The sequence below is a fragment of the Chrysochloris asiatica genome, unplaced genomic scaffold, assembly GCF_000296735.1.
Source record: "Chrysochloris asiatica unplaced genomic scaffold, ChrAsi1.0 scaffold00326, whole genome shotgun sequence".
Taxonomy (NCBI): Eukaryota; Metazoa; Chordata; class Mammalia; order Afrosoricida; family Chrysochloridae; genus Chrysochloris; species Chrysochloris asiatica.
Window position 1 is genome coordinate 246,145 of NW_006408844.1, and position 14,228 is coordinate 260,372.

The 14,228-nt window shown below is 39.1% G+C and overlaps 1 protein-coding gene across 1 annotated transcript in view; it reads right to left on the bottom strand.

Moving 5' to 3' along the window:
• Positions 1-14,228, bottom strand: part of C2CD3 (C2 calcium-dependent domain containing 3) — a 173,686-nt gene that overhangs the window by 47,574 nt on the left and 111,884 nt on the right. The window contains exons 25-27 of the mRNA XM_006875430.1: positions 7,757-7,895; positions 5,211-5,275; positions 3,071-3,276 (exon numbers count right to left, since the gene is read on the bottom strand). Coding sequence (XP_006875492.1) covers positions 3,071-3,276; positions 5,211-5,275; positions 7,757-7,895 — 410 coding nt within the window. The remainder of the gene's footprint in view (positions 1-3,070; positions 3,277-5,210; positions 5,276-7,756; positions 7,896-14,228) is intronic.

The window sequence follows — 14,228 nt, forward strand, 5'->3', positions numbered from 1 at the left end:
TACATTCCATGTTCTGATTTTCAATGGATGTTTACAACTGTTTCTCTTCATTTTGAGTTGTGCCCCTTCAGCAAATGAAGGTCCCCCCAGCTTTACTCCATTCACGTTATCACGGTCAACTCAACTTTTAGGATGTAGCTCTTCTCCAGTCGCATTTTGAGTGCCTTCCAACCTGAGGGGCTCATTTCCCAGCACTATCTGATAGTGTTTCTTTGCTATTCATTAGGTTTTCAGTGACTAAAGATTCGGAAGTAGTTCGTCACTCTTTCTTCATAGTCTGTCTTTGTCAGAAAGCTCATCTGAAACCTGTCCACCATGGGTGACCCCGCTGGCATTTAAAATATCGGTGGCATAGCTTTCAGAATCACAGAAACTCACAAACTACCACAGTATGACAAACTGTGACGAGTGGTGCTGTGGGTTAATATGCTGGACTGCAAAGTTGCTTTGAACTGTAAAGTCAGTGGTTCATGCTCATCAGCTGCTCCTTGAAAACCCTATACTGGGCTGCTATGGAACTGACTCGATGGAACTTAACAACAATAACACCAACAATCATTTAGTCAAGGATAGAAATCTTCCTTGACTCTTCTTTTTTTCTCATATTCCACATTGAGTCATGTTGACTTTACCTTAAGAATATGTCTAGAATTTATCATTTCCACTGCTACCATCCCATTCTAGTCTAAGTGACTACCTCCTACTTTTTACCTTCAGTCTATTTTAAGCAGAGTGGGGACAGTGATCCTATTACGATTTAAATCAGTTCATGCCACTCTTCTGCTTAAAATCTTCCCATGGCTTCTATCATTTAAATGGAAAAGCAAAAAGTCTGTTCACTTTTCAAAATCAACAGGGTCCTACAAATGGTTTGTTTCCCATTACCACTCAACCTCATTTCCTTCTACTTTCTTACTTGTCTCTATTGCTCTAACGAACCACATGGTCTTCTGGCTGTTCTCCTCAAAATCATTGGCATCCAAAGAAGATACACCAATGGCTGATAAACACATGCAAAGATGCTGACATTGTTAGTCATCAGAGAAACTGCAAATCAAAACCACAGTGAGGTACCACTGTATACCCCCTGTTGTTATTGCTATGTGCGGTGAAGTCGGTTCCGACTCATAGCGACCCTGTACAAGGTTTCCGAGGCTGTAGATCTTTACGGGAGCATAAAGCTTCATCTTTCTCCCATGAAACAGCTGGTAGTTTCAAACTGATGACCCTGAGGTTAGCAGCCTGATTCGTAACCACTACTCTACCAGAGCTCCTTCTATACCCCCTAGAATGGCTATAATTTAAAAAAAGGAAAATAAACATTGGTCAAAAGGTAGAGAAATTTGAACCCTTGTACACTGCTGGTAGGACTGAAAACAGAATTCATCACTGTGGCAAATAGGTTCCTCAAAAGTTAAACATACTCCAACCTCCATGACCCCAAAACCAGAAAAATTAGCTGGTGCTTGGCTACCACCGCTGACCACTCTGACAGGGATCATAATAGAAGATCCTATAGAGAGTAGGAAAAAACCTCAAAATCATAAAATATACCAGATCTGGTAGAGACTGGTGGAACTACCAGAACTATGGCCCTTACATTCCACTCACACTTGGAACTGAACTTACTTTCCTGTGACTCAACTTTCAGCCAAAGATAGGCCTATAAAGTGAACAGTAAGTAATACAGCAGGGAGGTACATACTCCTTAGGACAACCAATAATATGAGGTCAAGAGGTCAGTACTTGTCCTGGGATAACGTTCAGAAGGCAAGAAGGGTTAGGAAAAAGAGATGAATGGAAATGGGAAACATAAGGGTGAAGTAGAAAGAGTGCTGTTACATTGTGGGGATTATAAACAATGTCACAAAACAAAATGTGCCTGAACTATTGAATAGAAAACCAATTTTTCCTGTAAACTTTCATCCCAGTCACAAGAAAAAGTATATATACATTGTTGTTAAGCGCTGGTGAGTTTGAAAATCATACGTGTATATATATATATACACACATATATAAATATATAGAGTCCTGGTGTGGCACTTTGGTTAATTTGCTAGACTACAAAGTTGGTTTGAACCACAAGGTTGGCGGTTCAAGCTCACCAGCAGCTCCTTGGAAACCCTATACAGGGTCGCTATGGGTTGGAACTGACTTGATGGCGCTTAAAAACAACAACAGCAACAACATAGTGATCCTGTATAGGGTTTCCGAGGAGTGGTTGGTGAGTTTAAACCACTGACCTTGTAGTACCAATGCTTATCCTACAGAACATGGGCATATATCCCCTCAAAATTAAAAACTGGTAGTCAAACAAATACATGTATGTACATTGAAAAAGGATCACTATTCACAAAAGCCAAAATGTGGAAACAGTCCAAATAGCCATTGGTAGTGGTGGTTATGTGCCATGGAGTCGGAACTGACTCATAGTGACCCTGTACAGGGTTTCCGAGACTGTAAATCTTTATAGGAGCCTCATCTTTCTTCCAGGGAACAGTTGGTAGTTTCGAACTGCTGGCCTTAAGGTTTGCAGCCCTATTTGTAACCACCATGCATACAGAATGGAATATTATTCAGGCATAAAGAGAAATGAAGTTCTGATACATATTATGGCATGATCAACTTGAAAACATACTGAACATAATAAGTCATACACAAAAGAATAAATATTACATGACTCCACTAGCATAAAAAAGTACACAGAGACAAAAGTTTCTTAATGGTTCCTAGGAGTTGGGGAGAGTGGGGAACAGGGAGCTATAGCTTAAAGGGTACTGGGTTCTACTGTGGTGGTGAAAACAACTTTTGGAAGTGAATACTGGTGATGGTAGTATAACATTATGAATATAAATAATAACAAAAATTTGCATAAACTTAAAAACTCAAACCTTTTGTTATGTACATTTTACCACAATACATAAATATAAATAAAGGAATACTGCCTGGTTTTTCTTGAGGTTATTATGAGACACAAATACATAATGTACATGTACTGGAAAGTACCAAATGTGTGTAAAAGAGCTCCTAGGTTTTGTTCAGTCGAATCATTATGGATCAGAATACATACCAGTGATCCTGAGGTCTCTACTCCACGTCTTGCCTGCCTTTCTTCTTTGAAGTGCATCAAATTCTCCAAAGGGGAGATGGCAACTTTTATCTGCCCCTGGCAGTCTCCACTGAAGTCTGTGATGTTGTACCACCCACAGACAAACTGGAAGCCAGAGAGAAGTGGGGAGAGGTCCACTGAAGCAAAGCCAATCACCCTTTTCTCATCTGTGAGAAAAAGAGGAAAAACTGGGCAGTGTGGCTGGGCAGGTCCATTGAGGTCAGAGGCTGTACACAGAGAGGTGACTCAAGAGACTGGAAGAGTTCAGTGATGTTGAAACCATCAGAGAAGAAAAACTAGAGACCAGAGCCTGTTTTAGCTATTAGGAATTCCACTGCTATGGACTGAATTGTTGTTGTTAAGTGCCACTGAGTCAGTCGGAATCATAGTGACCCTGTATAGGATTTCTGAGGAGCGGCTGGTGAGCTTGATCTGCCAACCTTGCGGTTAAAACCAACCTTGCAGTCCAGCGAATTAGCCCACAGTGCCACACCAGGACACCATGGACTGAATTATGTTCCCCAAAATACGTGTTGCAAATGCTAACCTCTATGCCTGTGGTTATAATTCCATTTAAGAATTAGTTATCTTTGTCATGTTCATAAGACAGGATTAGTGGAGGGTATATCTTGACTCAATCTCTTTTGAGATATAAAAGAGATTAAGTAAGTGAGCAGAGCAGAAATGAGGTAAGGCAGATATCAAGACACATGGAGATCTCCAAGGAACCAGAAGCTGAAGCGAGATAAAGATGTTCCTCGAGAGTTCAAAGAAATGCCTTTGAATTTTGACTTTTAGTTGCCTAAACTGTGGGAAAATATATTTCTGTTTGTTAAAGCTACCCACTTGTGATAGTTGTAATAGCAGCACTGAACAACCACGACAGTTGTGTTGAGCTCTGAACTCTTGATATAGCCAACCAAGCAGCACCTCCAAACTTAAGGAACCCTCATTCTTTTCCTAGGGTATCAAACCCCAGTGATTTTTCTCAAGGAGTAGGCCTTAAAAAATATTTTGAAAGGCCACCAATCTTGGAATGATGAGATTTATAGTTTCCTATTTATACTCACCTGTCCTCACAACTCTTCTTCTTTTACTCAATGTTACTAGCATGGTGAAGTACAAACAATGAAGGCTCAGAGACAATCAGAGCTGGGTCCAAATCCTAGCTCTTCCACTAATAGGTAGGTATACCACCTTGTGCCTCAGCTTGTACACCTATAAAATTGAACTAATGATATTTTTACCTTGCAGGATAACAGATGTTTGATGGATGTTAAGATACAAGGGAGAAAAAAAAAAAAAAGATACAGGGAGCTCTCCAAGTGTAGTAAAGCTTATTAGTATAGTCCCATTCACTAAAACAAAAACCCAACCAGAACCGAGATCATATTTACTGTTAGGCATGTATTTAAATCTCCCAAAAGTCCTATGAGGCAGTCCTATTATTATCCCCATTTTATACTCAGGTACAGAGGTCATTTGCCCGAGGTCATACTGCTATATAGAAAGGGACAGAGCTTTCCATATAGCTTCAGAGCCTGTACTCTGACTCTTAATAAATAGTGGTGGTGGTAATTGTGTGCCTGAGTCAGTTCTTACTTAAAGTGACTGTTTGGGTTGTTGAGGCTGGAAATCTTTATAGAAACAGAAAGCCTCATCTTTTTCCTGTGGAGCAACTACTAGATTCAAACTACTGACCATGTAGTTAGCCTAGGTGGTAATTCTCTATTCTAGCATCATGACGTCATCATCTCCTTCCTGAGGGGGTATCTCTTAAAACAAAGATACACTAGGCTGTCAGACTGTAGCTTTGTGTATGGCCTGAAAATGCTAGGGTCTTAGTTAATAAGCCAGAGTCAATAAAGGTATAACAAAGGGGACAGAAACCACTAAAATGTACCATGCTATACATTATGGTTATTGACTGATGCTGACTTTGATTCTTTCTCCTCCTCCCTGGTGAATGAAGTAAGAGGAGGTGAAATGTCATTACCCTATACCCTTTTTACAGTTGGTTAGAAAAAGACAAGTATTGGTAAATTGTCAACAGAACGTGAGCTTCTTTTATGAGACAGATAGCATGGAACAGAGTTCATACCTCCTTTATGCCAAACTTTGAAGACCAGGGTCTGCTGTGGGTCCAGAAGAAGTTCTTTAGACAACCTTATAAGAAAAACCACAACCATAAATGAACTGTAAGAATGTTTCTTTAGTATAAAATTTAAGAGCTGAAGAATATCTTGCAGTTTTCAAGTATCCACTCAAACATCATCTCATGTTACCTTCATGGCCACCCTCTAGGATGCATTTTTATCTTCAGAGTTAAATGAGTGGATGTATGCTAAGAGAGGTCAAGTAACTTGTCAAGACTTGAAAACAGGCTCATCTGACTCGGTGCTTTCCCCAACCTTCCCAATAATTTCTGCCAAATTCAGACCCTTTCTCTAAGACAGAGAATAGGCAAGGATTCTTAGCTATAGGGTAGTGAGAAGAGAGGAAGAGAAACAGAGAATGTTGACTGCCTATCTTGGGTCCGGCACAGTGACAGGTGTTTCATACATATTTAATCTTCACAAAAACTAGGACATGGGCATTACTACTTAATTTACAGCTGGTGATTTATGTCTCAGAGAGATACGGTGATTTGCTCAAGGTCACATAAGAGTAAATGGCAGGGCTGGGATTTGAACACTGGTTTACTTTACCCTAATGCCATTAAGCAAAGAACTGAAATAAGAATGTGTTCAACTTTCATACCAGATAAATAAGTGGATGTAGGATTCATTGAGTATCTCTAATAATTACATATTAAGTGAATTACACTGTTTTAAATAATAAAGATCTGGTAGGCTCAAAACCAAGAGTGAGCAAGATGGAGATTGAGGGAAAATGGCAACTTAATTTTTATATCTCTTCCACAAACACGACTGTAGAATTGATGAGAACTGAAGAGGACATAAGCTGAGAAAACACGCCAATCACAAAAGGACATATATTCTATTAGGCCACGATTATAAACATAAAAACATAAAAACAAAAAGAAGTTTACAAACAGAAAAAAACAAACAAACATAACAATAACAAAGCTCTCTGGAGATTGCTAACGTCACTTCATCAAGTTTATAAAGTTTGATTCTAAATAATCACCTTTGAGTGTCATACCTCAAAGCTCAGTTCTCTGGTTTTCTGCCTTTTGGGACAGATGATATATTTCAAATAAAGTACTTTGGCTACCATAGCTGGAATTGTTAGGATTTCCAGTAGCTCACCATATAGTCAGCTAGAACTGCTGACTCAGGCCAACCTGTTAAATTACATAACACTGAAGATGTGAGCAATTCAGACACCCCAGAGTGCAAGCTCTATGATATAGAGAACAAATCAGGCACCATGTGGTGTGGCTTTTGCTGGTGGACAAGAATGAAACTTTGTACAATAGTAACAAGCATTAGTTTGACAGATGATTTATAATAAGTGATAACAGAAAACAAGGGATGACCAGCCCTGTCCAGAAGTAGTGGGCCCCCTCTGTGAACAGTGCTGCAGCATGATTGACGGGACCCTACCTCCTATCTTTTGAGCTTTTCAAAGAAGATTTAATGTTTGTTGTGTATCTGTTATGGGTTATAAGGTAATTTTTCTAAATGTCATCTAATTTGGATCTCACAACAATCTTGTAAAAATTATCCCTACTTTACAGGTAAGAAACCTGAGGTTCAGAGATGCCAAGTAATTTGTTCACATAGTTAGGAAATATAAAAGATGAGATTGGAGGTTAAGGCTCTGCTGGTTCACGTCCCATTGCACCAAAGGTCTTTCCCAAGGGCAAATAATCCACAGCTTTTCCTGGTATTAGTTTTGCCTAGAATATCCTAGCCACCCTTCTTCACCTAGAAAACTTGTATACATTCTTTAATATTTAGTTGAGGTGTCTTATGTATGAAGCCTTTTCTGAACCCCTAGATGGTCTAAATACAAGGAGGCTTCAAAAAGCTCATGGAAAAACTCCATTTTTAAGAATTTTAGTGAATTGAGTGCAAGTTTATAGAGCAGACCATCAGTTTTACAGTCAATATATCATTCATCTCATTGATTGCAATCCCTCCATGTAACATCACTTATCCCACTTCCCGTTTTGTTTCCATTCCTCTTGAACCTTGTCCTTGGGTAAATGCCACCCTTTTGATCTTGAATGGTTGACCATTCTGTGGTGAGTATACTACCACACTAATGTTGTCCCTCTATGAACCCATTTATTACTTGGTTGAAGTTCATTATCATTTAATTCCATTTCCCACGAACTTTTTGAAGTTGGTTTGGATGCTTACTGAGCTCCACTAAATATTCTTTTCTCTTCTATTACAGAACTTGTTACACTTTATTGTAATTCTTGGTTTGTTTTTTTCTAAGGTTGACCATGAACGCTTCAGTAGTATAAACTGTCTTCATCATCTTTAGTTTCCCAGAGCAGAGACTAGAAGGGATCCACACTGAATACTTTCTGAGCGGTACTAAGCAGAGTTTTAATTAACTGCTTCCATAAGCATTTTCTAGTTCTGCTCAAATACATTCCTTGCCCTGTGTTAGTCTCTTGGAATAAAAAACAGATTCTGGAATGGTGAAAGAACATTAGAAAGTACTAACCGTGACTGCTGTTGAAAATTCCAGATGGGGGAATCTGTGTTTTCCACCACTTGGGTGTATATAGGAGAAGGCTCATTGGCTGTTGCAAAGGATACACAACAACTGGGTACTGACACTTTCCGCTCTGTCAAGGGGATTCCTGAAATAAAATATAAGGCAGTAATGGTACTTTAGATTACAATAAAAACTGTGCGCAAAGCCTCCCATTATCGATGCATATACATGCAAAACCATTCCCTTAACACCTTTGGATCTTTACTCAATCTACTCCGTGTATTTAGAGTCCTGGTGTAGGGCAAGGTTGGCAGTTCAAACCCACTAGTCACTCTTGGAGTTGCTAAGAATTGGAACCGCCTAGATCACACACTAATGATATATTAACTCATTTAATACTTACAAGGATTGCTCCTTGGTGGCTCAATGGTTAAAACACGTGGCTGCTAATTTAAAAGTCAGCAGTTTAAACCTACCAGCACTCTGAGGAAGAAAAGACATGGTGATCTGCTCCGGTAAAGACTACAGCCTAGGAAACCCTGTGGGACAGTTCTAGTGTCACCTGGGACTGCTGAGCCCAATTGAACTCAACAGTATACAGTAACAACAATCCTTACAACAATCCTTGAGATAGCTATTACTGGCCCCATTATGTAGATGAGAAAACTGGGTACAGAAAGATTAAAGCCATAATTTATTATATGGTGGAACTGAGAGTCCATATTGAAGTATTTTGACTCCAGAGTCCAAATTATCTCTTATATTGCCTTGACTGTTGGGATTTTTTTTTTTTTTTTTTTGGTATGTCACTCCAGTGGTAACCCTCCACCACAATTATAGACTAGCATACAAAAAACAAAACAACAACAACCCAGTAACATCCATGAGGAATGTGCTTCTTTGAACAGTTAGCTCCATGAGTCTTTGGTTCATTCACTCTCCTTTGCTCCAGAGGATAAAAGAGACCAATAGTTTATCTTAGATGGCCACTCGTAGGACCCTAGACAGACTCACCAAACTGGCTGTAGAATAATCCTCTTTATGAGCTATGTTATGTCAACTGAGCTAGACTATGATCCTTAGCCTTCATGCCCAGTAATTCAGTCCTAAAAGGTGTTTGGATATTAGACTCTTAATATTCTATTATCCTTCAAGTTCTAAAATGCTATGACTTTATTAAGAATAAGAGAAAAGAATACAAAAAAAGAAGTATGTCTTGAATATAACTTATATGATCCAGAGGAATAAATAACATGGTTTTTAACTTGCTTGTCTTCTACCTGTCTAGTTCAAGGTTTCTCCAAATCCATACTCCCACTCCACCTTGTAGGTGCAGTTCATCTTTGGGACTTCAATCTGTTTTTTCCCCTATCTGGATGATCCTTAAACTGAAAAACTTTTAACCAAATAGGCAGGTGATCAAGAAATCAGCTTGGGAAAGCAAGCCTATCAGGTTTCCCTGTAGATTGAACTTCAGCTGGGCCTGTTTACATTTCTGGAAAAGGTCAAATTCTGAAACAATTTTGGAGGGAGCTCAGAAACAGCCTTATACCTCACAGGGTTGGGAAACACAGTGCGAGCAATTAAGAGGACTTGAGGTCAATCAGCTTGTCCATTTTTAGGAATTTTCACTGAATTTCCTGTTTTACTTAAGTTTGGAAAGTAATTATAGGCATTAAGAAAGGCACAATTGTTCCAAAGAAATTAAGACAAACATCTCTTACATCTGGAGAACCGTTTACAGCTTGCAACCTGTTTTCTTAATACTTAACACATGCTGATGACACCCTCGGGATTCACACAATTTACCCCTATTTTACAAAACAAGCTACCGAGGAGGTAAAGTGGCTTGTTCAAGTCATACACCTATCTGGTTCTTAGACAATTAAGCTAGGCTTCCTAATTCCTACTCCAGGGTTTCCCCATTGAGATAGTTCTTATTAGTTCTACCTGGTTAGGGATGAGCTTCCCCATCTGACCTGGAGAAAATCACTGGAAGCTTTCTCTTCAAGCAGTGACCAATGTCTATGCTCGTTTTCGCTGAGTTCTATTAAGTGGACACTAACTGATACCCCCTATGTGTCAAGTCCTCGCACAGATGAGTTATATTAGATTTTTGATGGAAGAGGGACACAGACACAATGATAGTGTTGTATCATGGTCTTACAATACAGCTGATTTTCTTATCTTATTGAACTATAATATTAGCTCAAACCACTTTACCTCTCTCTTCCACAGAAGCCTCTTTTTTTCCCACAGAAGCCTCCTTTGTAAATAAAAGCTAGAGACATGTGTGTTGTATAATATAAGTACACAAATCTTGAGACTTAAAAGCTGATTCTTAAAGGAAATTTCCAAAAAGTTTTTATATTCAGAATCAGAACCATAGTGGGGACCAGGGAAGTTTCAAAGATGCTTCAGGTTTGAGCTTTGCTGAAGGCATAGCCCCTAATTGAGGACTGTTTGTGAATCCTGTTTGTAGCTCTGTAGTAAGTAACCACTCTCTTCCTTCATGTAGGAGGCCAAGAGATAAACACAGCATACAAGCATTGCTAAAGGCAGAAGGGAAGCCAGTGGGGGCTAAGGAAGCATCTACAGAACTTTTGCAAAAGCCTGACAAGTTGTAACTGATTCATAGAGAATGGCATATGCTGCCCTCAGTTCCTTATTCTTAGATGAATGCTGCAAAGAATCTAAGTAGTGATCTTGCATGACCATCATATTTCACAGCAGAGGAAAAGGGAAATGGCTCTGCTCAAAGTCAAAAAGCAAGTAAATGGCTCAGCTTAACCAAATCTCAGGTCTCATGACTTCCATTGCAAAACTCTTTCCAGTTATATCATCATTTGGAAGATAAATTTTAGAGAACACATATGTCTGTATTTTCAGAGTCCAGCACAATGCCTGAGCGATGTAGAATGTTTGTGAGATTGCAAAGAATGCAAGAGTGGGAATCAGGATACAATAGAGAACTCTGAAAGGCAGATGCCTGCTCTGATCTGGCTAAACAGAAAGAGGCCAAATAAATGATTTACAGATTTGTAACTCCTGTCAGAAATGTGAGAGGTAGTGAATCTCATATTCACAAAACAGGAAGAAATTAGTTTTGCTTAGTTGCACTGTGAGAAACAGGTGCTGGGATACAAAATAAACATCACACTCCCTGTCTGCAAGGAAGAGCCTAGTGGAGAGACACATTACATTTTCAATACAAAGTAATAAATGATATGAAAGCAAAAAGCTGTGTGTATTGGGGGGGCAGGAGAAGATGGATGGTATGCTGGTAATGTTGGGAAGTTTTGGGAACATAGGATATATACATATTTTTTTGCTAATAGAGGGCTCTAGATTGGTGCCACTTTGGTCTACTCGTGAAGGATAAGGAACAAGTCTGATGAATGAGAGGAAATGGATATTCTAGGTAGAGAAAACTGGAGTTCTGGTGTGGCGCTGTGGGCTAATGCATCAGACTGCAAAGTTGTTTGAACTGCAAGATCGGTGGTTCAAGCTCACCAATTGCTCCTTGGAAACCCTATACAGGGTTGCTATGGGTCGGAATCGACTTGACGGCACTTAACAATAACAGGTAGAGAAAACAGTCTGATTATAGGAATGGAGCACTGGCAAAAGACAAGTTGTTGAATGTAAGTAGGAAAACAATGAAAGATAAGGCTGTGAAAACACACACAAGGCCAGACTAGCAGCATATATGCAGTACTAGAAACTGATCTTTACACTGTAGGTGATATGACACCAATAAATTATTTTAATCAGTACAGGGATAACGTCAGATTGGTGGACTAGACATAACCATGGTGGCAGAATGAAGATGATGTTGGAAGAGAATACTGAAAGCAACAACCACTGTTAAGACAACTGCATTAATACAACTTCTAAGGGCTGAAGAAGGTGGCAGTTAGAATGGAAAAAAGGTTACAAGCTTTCTATATAAAACTACTGGTTGAAAGACTCTAATAATGCCTGTGACTTATTCTCTAGAAAATTCCTCAAAAGTAACTCTCCTGTGGGAGAGCAAATTAGGAAATTAGAAAAGACATTAAAGAGAAGGTATTTGAGCTAGACTTCAGATTCATCTATTTCCTCATTTAGCAAATATTTACGGCTTATTATGTGCCAGATGCAGTACTAACTGCTGAGGACTCAGCAGTAGATAAAACAACAAATCCCTTATGCTGTAGGGCTTATATTCTTCTAAGACTGAAAATAAACAAAATACATAGAGACTGCAGACAAAAATAAACCGAGAGAGGGATAGCAAATGGTATGCAATTTTAGATGGCATGGCCAAGGAAAATCTTACTGAAAAGACATAGTGACTTTTCAGTAAAGAATTGACAGAAGTGAGGAATATTCTAGGCAGAGTGAATATCAAATCCAAAGGCTTTGCGACAGAAGTTTTTTCATGCAAAAAGTGGAAAGGCCAGTGTGGATGGGACAGAGTGAATGAGGGGAAGAGCAGGATGATGGGTGGAGTTTGGTAGCTGGGGAAGGGATAGAGGAATACAAGGTTGAGAAAGGTGTGCGAGGAAAGGCTTGTAAGAGGGAAAAGGAAGTCAAGCATTATTGGAGTAACATAACAATTGTACTACCCAAGGTCACTCTAAAAATCATGTCAGTTAGTCTTGGGCCCTTGCTGGGGCTCAAAAATACTCTTGATTTCTTAACTACCTCTTGTCTGTCCATTTGTCGTACTGTGGTGATTTGTTGTGTTGTGATGCTGGAAGCTATGTCACCAATAGTTTAAAAACCAATAGAATCACCCATGGTGGATAGGTTTTTTTTTTTTTTTTAATGTTTTATTGTGAATGATGTGATAGTTTACATGGGAGAACATTAGCTTTATATTCATCCTATTGTATATCTTTTCATTGCCATGGTTACAGTCCCCTCCATGCATCATCAACCAACCAAAGGGTATATATACCCTGCAAGCCTGCCCCCTGGTCATCTGCACACAGTCCCTCTCCCTCTCTGGGTCTAGAGTCCCCAGCTGTTCCATCTCTCCACGTCATTGTCTTTGCCTGGGTAGGTTTTAGTGAAACTTCCAGACTAAGACAGACTAAAAAGGAGAGGAAGACCCCTTCTGAAGTTAGCCACTGAAAATCTTATGAATAGCAGCTGAACATTGCCTGACATAGTGTTGGAAGATGAGCCCCCAGGTTGGAAGGCATTCAAGATCCAACTGGGGACATGCTGCCTCCTTAGAGTTAAAACCTTAATGATGTGGGACCTTCATTTGCTGATGGGGCAAAACTCAAAATGAGAAGAAACACAGCTGCAAATACGTATTAATAATTAGAATGTAGAATGTACAAAATATGAATCTAGGAATATCAGAAGTTGTCAAAAAATGAAATGAAAGACATAAAGATCGATATGCTAGGATTTAGTGAACTGAAATGGATGGGTATTTGGGTATTGGCCATTTAAATTAAGACAATCACATGGTTTACTATGCCAGGAAAGACAAATTGAAGAGGAATGACATTGCATTCATTGCCAAAAAGAGTATCTAAAGATGTATCTTGAAGTACAATTCTGTCTGTGACAGGATAATACACATATGCCTACAAGTAAGACCAGTTAATACCACCATTATTCAACTTTATGCACCAATCACTAAAACCAAGCATGATGAAATTGAAGAATTCTATCAACTTGTTCAGTGTACAAGTGACTATGCATGCAATCAAGATGCACTGATAATTACCAGCAAATGGAATGTGAAACTCAGAAACAAAGAGGAAAGATCAGTAGTTGGAAAATATGGCCTTGGTGATAGAAATGCTGAGGATCACATGATACCATTTTGTAAGACTTATTCCTTGTAAATGGTGACCATGTACACAGACTTCATCAGATGGAATATACAGGAATCAAATTGACTAAATCTGTGGGATGAGATGAAGGAGCAGCTCCATTATCAGTCAAAACAAGGCCAGAGGGAGACTATGGAACAGACACCATCAACTGCTCATACGCAAGTTCAGGCTGAAGCTGAAGGAAAATTAAAACTAACAATAGTCCATGAGAGCCAAAATATGACCTTGAGTATATCCCACCTGAATTTAGAGATCATCTCAAGAACAGATTTGATGCATTAGACACTAATGATTAAAGACCCGGAGTTGTGGGATGACATCAAGAATATCAGCTATGAAGAAAGCAAAAGGTCATTAAAAACCAGGAGAGAAAGAAGACCAAAATGGATGTCCAAAGAGACTCTGAAAGTTGCTCTTGAACATATAGAAGCTAAAGTGACTGAAAGAAATGATGAAGTAAAAGAGCTGAACAAAAATTTTCAAAGGGCAGCTCAAGACAGAAGGACAGTATTATAGTAAAATGTGCAAAGACCTGGAGTTAGAATACCATAAGGGAAGAACATGGTCAGTATTTCTCAAGCTAAAAGAAGTGAAGACAAATTCAAGCCTCAACTTGCAATATTGAAAGATTCTAT